Source organism: Lactuca virosa, chromosome 5 (genome assembly GCF_052849685.1).
Source record: "Lactuca virosa cultivar CGN04683 chromosome 5, Lactuca_virosa_CGN04683_v6, whole genome shotgun sequence".
NCBI classification, from domain to species: domain Eukaryota; kingdom Viridiplantae; phylum Streptophyta; class Magnoliopsida; order Asterales; family Asteraceae; genus Lactuca; species Lactuca virosa.
Window position 1 is genome coordinate 214,223,417 of NC_136430.1, and position 7,709 is coordinate 214,231,125.

At 32.5% G+C, this 7,709-nt stretch overlaps 1 protein-coding gene across 1 annotated transcript; it reads right to left on the minus strand.

Moving 5' to 3' along the window:
• Positions 1-337: 337 nt before the first annotated feature.
• LOC145112340 (protein FAR1-RELATED SEQUENCE 1-like) lies at positions 338-5,319 on the minus strand. The gene is made up of 9 exons (XM_079048514.1): positions 4,977-5,319; positions 3,981-4,015; positions 3,487-3,589; positions 2,677-3,020; positions 2,320-2,396; positions 1,930-2,125; positions 1,335-1,688; positions 1,123-1,239; positions 338-964 (listed from the first exon to the last, which is right to left on the minus strand). Exons 1-9 carry the CDS (start codon positions 5,317-5,319, stop codon positions 338-340), a joined length of 2,196 nt encoding a protein of 731 aa, XP_078904640.1.
• Between the last annotated feature and the right edge of the window lie 2,390 nt (positions 5,320-7,709).

Consider the following 7,709-nt stretch of genomic DNA (forward strand, 5'->3'; position numbering starts at 1 on the left):
TATATTCATTCACCTTTAATATGTAAATAATAACATCTTCAATGATAAATAAATCCACATATTATGTATTCATTTATGAATAATTTACAAATAATATGTGTATTTCACATATAAAATTACCATATCAATATAACTTATTTAATATAACTTATTTAAAAAACAAATATGATATATTCATTTTAAAAGAACATATATTTCAAATCTCAATTTACCATATCAATATAAATGTGTATTATTCATTCATGAATATTATTGTTTATGGTTATTATCTGCATATATTCATAAATGAATAAAACCAAAAAACATAAAAACAAAAACAAAAACAAAAACAAAAACGCTAAATGTCTTTTGTTGATTGAGCAATTGCAATTCTTACTGAACATGTACGTAAATTGTGAGGAACTCGTTTTCCACATCCTGAACAGATTCTATGTTCTTTTTTAGAATTTTCATATACTACTTCACCTGCACTTGGAATTCTTTTCTTGATTCCAGAACCTTTATTGCTTTGAACTTGAGGAACATGAATATTAATCTCTTTTGGAATAGGAATAGAAACACCCATAAGCTTGCATTCGACTTCACCATCCGTCTTGCTTTTCAATCCAACAGATGTATAATCACTCTCACTCTCAAATTCCTTTAACAACATTTGTTGTTTCTCAGCAAACAAAGTCAATTTCTTTTTGTCATCTCTTACAATATCCAAACACGATTCAAAATTATAATATGAATCGTTGACTAGCTTCACATTCTCACAATCCCCTGAATCAGATTGAAGAGAAATAAAACGATAATTTCTTGATATCACATCCTTTCTCCATCTTTTTAGAATGTACCTTTCAGGAATTTCTTTCACACCACATCTCATCATTATTGTAAAAGCATGTCTGCATAAAACACCCATACGCTTGAAATGTTCACAACTGCAATTTATTTCTTTCTCTTCAGCTTTTATTTCAAACTGATACAAAAACATAATAAAAAAATGAAAAAACAATTTAAACAAAAATTACACATTTACATTCATATATGAATACTCATATATGAACAATTATATATTAGTATTCATATATGAATATATATAAACATTACATTTTTCATAAAAAACTATTAAATTACCTTAAATTCATTTTTAAATTCTCTTTTAGTGTTGTTGTGTTGCACAATATAAACTTCCCACCCATCTTCAATACCAACATACGAGTATTTACAGAAAAAACTTGCTTTATATATTTCCTTTTCCACCTCAAAAAATAATGTACTTGTATAAACATTTGATGCTTGTAGTTCTATTTCTCGAGGTGTTTGCATTTTATATGATGCTTTGATGCCTTATCAAGCTCTCGTTGAGTATTCCTTTGCTTTTGAATGGCAGTGTCGTAATTCATCATGAAATTCAAAATTAAATTACCACTTTCTGAGTAGGTATTAAAGAATGAATTCATACTCTCTGACCTCGACGTATTCTTCATCAACCCACACATTGCAATATCATTAAAATATCCAGGTATCCATGAATCACGTTTTGTAAACATGTCTTTAAACCATCTCGTGTCTTCCAAATTGAATTCTTTCATAAGCAAACCCCATTTCACCTCAAATACATCAGGTTTCATATTAATGTCCCAAACAAGCTTCGAGAATCTTTTTCTAAAGTCTGTGTTTGTAAATAAATCATCTGATATCTTTATTAAAACAAAAATAATATAAACTTCTATATTTATTCATAAATGAATAAATATCAATAAGTAAAATATCAATAAATATTCATAAATGAATAAACTAATATTTGAAAAAATTACTATAGTCATCTATGAATAACTAAATACTATCATACATATTTGAAATATAATAAAATAATACCTTGTTTTTCAACTTCTTCATTATATGCCACATACATAATCACTGCTTTGGATTAGGAAAAACATTCCCAATATCTTGTTTTATTGCAGCATCTTGATCAGTTAAAACAAGTGTTGGTTCTTTCCCATGAGTTTTAAGAAACGCTTTAAGCAACCAAGAGTAGGACTCAATGCTTTCATTGCTTAGCAAACCCGCTCCAACAGTAACTGGTTTTTTATGATGGTCAATAGCAGTAAATGGAACAAAAACCATTCGATACCTAACACACACAAAAAAAGTGTTCATTAAAGTCAATTTTTGATGTATTCATAAGTAAATATAAAAATAATCATGTATGAATACAATTACAGTATATTATTAGAATAATTTCAACAATAAAAACTGAACATGAAACATAAAAGTTAAAATATTCATATATGAATAAGCAATAAAAAAGTAGATAGAATAACTTACTTGTTTGTTCGGAAAGTCGCATCAAACGAGATAACATCACCAAATTCAGCATAATATGCCTTCTCAATTTCATCAGCCTAAAACATACAGTCCAAAACATGATCTTGACAATTAAACTCAAATGAGTAATTTGGATAGTGAGCTCGATGGTCATTCATTGTGTTTACTATCATTTGGGCATCTTTATAACCTATAACCCTATTGATATCTCTCCTTAAATTTTTTTAGTCAACTACTTTGAGCTTTACAAACTCATACCCACCTCTCAGAATTGCCCTCAACTTATGAGCCATAGTTGGGCCTATTTTTGATGTGGAAGCACGCACTATAAACTCTTTTTTTGAATATGACATATGCCTCGCTTTTTTTTAAATCACTTCTCTTCTCAAGTGGATGGTTGTGAAGTTCATCGAACTGAAAAACTTTATAATATGGAGTTTGATACACAGATTCAAATACAATCTTTGCTTGACAACCAATAACTCTTGAATTTGAATTTCGTTTCCTCCTAACACCATTTGTACCCAATGTGTCACAAGATTTATTTTTCTGTTTGCCACCACGATTACAAATAACATGTTTCTTCTTTATAATCTTGTTCTCAAACCTTGACTGCGTGCTCAGTCTCACATCAAAACCACCAATTTCAGCATACTCAGAATACATTTTGATGGCCAACTTTAATGATTTGAAGATTAAACCTTTAAATGGAATAAGTTGAATAGGTACATCTGGCTTATAGACATGTTCTCTAATTATATAACCACAATATTGCGCTGATCTACTGAACTCGAAGATTCACCACCTAAAAAATTATAAATCTAAATCAATCTAATAATACATGAATAAAACAATCATATATGAATAAAACAATCATATATGGTTACATGAAATTCATATGAATAAAATAAAAAACAATGTTTATTAATGGATTACTAAAACATTCATATATGAATACATAAAAATCATGAGGATTCAAAATATATAAAATAAACATAACTTATTCATATATGAATAAAAAGAAAATAATAATAAATTCGAAATTACAATTATCACACGTTTATTCATATATGAATAAGACAACAATTTATTCATATTAACATATTCATATGTCAATAAATGATAATCAACAAAATTAAAAACAACAAATAATTCAATAACTAATACCTTCAAAAAATGAGTTATCAACATCTTCTTCTTCACTCTCACACATAGAAGAATACAAATCACCATCAATAACACTTGAATTCGACATAATAAACCAAATGATCTGTATAAATAAACAAAAACAATCTTAATATCGAATATATCTCACAAAAAAAGTTGTAAATATGAAAACCTGGTTAATTTCGAATATAACTCACCTCAACGTACAAAATATCTGAAAGAAACTTAAATCAACTCGATCAGATGATGCAATTAAACAATCTCTCTCAGTTCAGAGCGTAAAAACTACAACGATATATCTGATTGAAAATTAAATCAGCTTCGATTTGAAATAAAGATCTCAAACTACATAACAAAAATCCGATGAAACAACTTCAATACATATTTGAAACTTCAGCAAAAACAAAAATAATACAAGTAATTCCAAACAAATTATATAAAGCAATAATCTTGATAATGAACTCCGATATATCCGATTCAAACGATATACATACCTGATCAAATCGGAAACTGAATACGAAGAAGAAAACTGAAACAAAGATGCAAAACTCCACGATTAATGGAAAAAATACGTATAATTGCTAACGAGTTATATAAAGAAAAGAATCTTGATAATGAATTCCTCATATCCAAATCAAACGAGCTAAAGATATCATCAAATTGGAAACTGATAACAACGAACATGTAAGTTCTATATAAAAAAGTTGCTAATTTACAAATATATCCTTACTGAAAAATTACACGCGCATTTTTTAAGGTGTACATGTTAGATAAATGATTGGCTGAGAATGATTCCCCCATTCTCAACCTTTTTTATTTTCTCAATTGAACATTTATATATATATATATATATATATATATATATATATATATATATATATATATATATATATATATATTATCAAATTGAGTTTCTCTTACAAAGTTATTGTTCATTTTGTGTTTTTTTCTATTCTAAATATGATTAAAACCAAATCATATTCACTTGATTTCACATATAATAAAAGAAATAAAAAAAAGTCTCTTTAAAAATAGATATTTTGACTTTGATGGTAACATATTTTCATTTTTACACTTTCAAGAAATTTTTATCTAATAGTTTTTATTATTTATAATTTTAAATTTAAAATATTGGTAGGTTATAAGTTGTGATTTTCATATTTTATTATATTTTAAAGTTATATTTTTTGTCACTTACATACATTCTTTTTATAGTTTTCGTTTTTATTAATATTACTTTTTATTTAAACGTTATTGTATTTATTGGGGTATTATCTCACAAAATTTATATGTTTATTTTTTAATATGACTCGAGCATTTAAATCATGTTCATGGAGCATTTGGATCATGTTCATGGAGCATTTGGAGCACTTGGAACTCAATGGAGCACTTAGGGTTCATGGAGTGTGTGACAAAGGAACGGATCATCTGAGAAAGGAATGGATCGTCTGACAAAGGAACGGATCAAGTGCCAAAGGAACGGATTGTACCGAAGGGGGTTTGGAGAACCTCGAAGAGGTTTTGAGCACTTGGAAGTGATATGGAGCAACAAGGGAAGCTTGTTGCGCCATATCTTGAAGGGATAGGCCAAGAAGAATGTTGTTGCACCAAGGGCAATCCTTCTTGCGCCATTCTACTCCCTCTTGCGCCATGAGGGTTTCCTCTTGCACCATGAGGATCCGTCTTTCGCCATGGGGTATTCCTATTGAGCCATGGAGTATGCTCTTGACCATGCATGGCCTTGTTGTGCCATGTATGTTGCTGTTGTGCCAAGGTGGTGTTGTTGCTCCAATCTAGATATTCGTGTGCCACACTTGAAGCCTGTTGCGGCATCTATACACTTGTTGCGCCATCATGGTGCAATTTGGATCATCTTGGTCCTTAATGAGCCAAGTATGCTATGAAGTCCTCTATGATTCTCAAGAATGTTCCAGTAGATGTTGCTTAGCGGAATATGATTGGTTACCTCAATTCATGGGCCAATGGACTTGGCCCATTAGGGTTTTAGGTCTAATCCCTCAAGTATAAATAGGGATGCATGCTAGGTCATTTTGTATCTTGAATTATAGAGTGATAGGTGAATCTCTATGTAATTGTACTTGTAACCTCTGTTTGAGAGCTCTGAAATAAAGAATACTCGCCTCTTGCTTGTGGACGTAGGTCACCTTGACCGAACCACATAAATATTGTGTCTTGTGTGCTTATAGTTTTGCTAGTTATCCGCTTTACTTCCTAACAACTGGTATCCGAGCTACGGTTTGTATTCCTGTGATTGAATATGTCTACTCACAAGTTTGATTTTGAGAAATTCAATGGTTCAAATGACTTCACCTTGTTTACGGTGAAGATGAAGGCTCTTCTGGTTCAACAAGGGTGTGCAGAGGCACTGGAAGGAGAAGTAAAACTGCCAAAGGACATGGCTGGTGAGAAAAAGGTGGACATTCTGACGAAGGAACATAGTTCCAATCTATTGAGCTTGACAGATGACGTACTGAGGGAGGTTGTGGATCAAACAACTGCTTCTGGGCTCTGGGATAAACTTTGTGACACGTACCAGAACTACTCACCAACTAACAGGTTGTATTAGAAGCAAAGGTTGTACACTCTTAGAATGTTTGAAAGTACCCAAGTGAAACATCCTCCAGATAACTTCAATCGCATCATCTTGGATCTACAACGGGTTGATGTGAAGATTGAAAATAAAGATCATACGTTCATAAACATATGTTCTCTTCCTAACTCATATGATAATTTCCTTGATACCATGCTTTATGGTAGGACAATGATCATTGTCAATGATGTGAATGACTCTCTGATGTCCAAGGAACTAAAAAGAAAAGTTTCGGTTGGAGAGGAGGTGTCCAGTTTCGGTTTGTTTGCAGGGAGAGGAAGGACAGAAGAGAGGAAAGGGGGAAATAAAGGGATATCACATTCTAAGTAAAAGTCTAAATGTTCATCGAACGCAAAATGTTATAATTGTAAGGAGAAGGGACACTTCAAGAGAAATTGTCCACATCTGAAGAATGAGAAGTCCAAGAGTGAATCATGAAGCAATAACATTGTGGATGTGGTTTAAGAAAGTTCTGATGAAGGGGACGATGGTGATTTACTGATTGTGAGTACGTCAAGTTTTGTTGATACTTGGGTCTTGGATTCTGGAGCATCCTATCACATGATGTATGATTGTGACTAGTTCGACTCTTTCAAAGATTGGGATGGAACAGTCAAAATGGGTGATGATTGGGTGAGCAGTATCAAAGGTGGTGGCATGGAGCAGATCAAGATGCATGATGGCAGGGTCAGGAAGTTAGATTGTTGGTATGTTCCAGAAATTTGGAAGAATTTAATTTCTCTTGGCACATTAGCTAAGAATGGGATGAGGTACGCTGGTGAAGGTGACTGGGTGAAAGTGACCAAAGGTTCTCTTGTTATAATGAAAGGGAAGATGAATCGTGGAAGGATCTATATCCTAGAAGGCAGTACGGTTATGGGAACGATGTCAATCTCCCAATCATTGAATGAAAGTGATAACAAGACAGAGTTGTGGCACATGAGTGAGAAGGGCATGTCAGTTCTAAGTAACCATGGACTGCTTGGTGGAGAGGCTACTGGAAAGATAAAGTTTTATGAAGCTTGTGTTAAAGGAAAGCATCACAAAGTGAAGTTCGGTACCAGTCAACACACAAGCAAGGAAATCTTGGAGTATGTTCACTTAGATCTTTGGGGCCCTGCACCAGTGAAGTCTCAAGGAGGATGCTCATACTTTGTGATGTTCACTGATGATTATTCAAGGAAGGTTTGGTTGTACTTTCTAAAGACCGAAGATGAGGTGTTTGGAAAGTTCAAGGAGTGGAAGACCATGGTTGAGAAAAGGACTGGAAAACAGGTCAAGAATCTGAGGACTGACAATGGGTTGGAGTTCTGTAATGCTCCATTTGACAATTTCTGCAAGGCAGAAGGTATAGTGAGGCACTGCACTGTACGGCACACACTACAGCAATAGAGTGGAAAAACAAATGAACCAAACACTCATGCAGCATCCCAAGTGCATGCGAATATTTGCTAACTTATCCAAGCAATTATGGGCGGAAACAGTTAACATTGCTTGCTATCTAGTGAATAGATCACCATCAACTGCAATAGACTTGAAGACTCCTCAAGAGGTATGGTTCGGGAAACCCTCTGACTATTCTGGTTTACGTATATTTAGATTCCCCGCATAT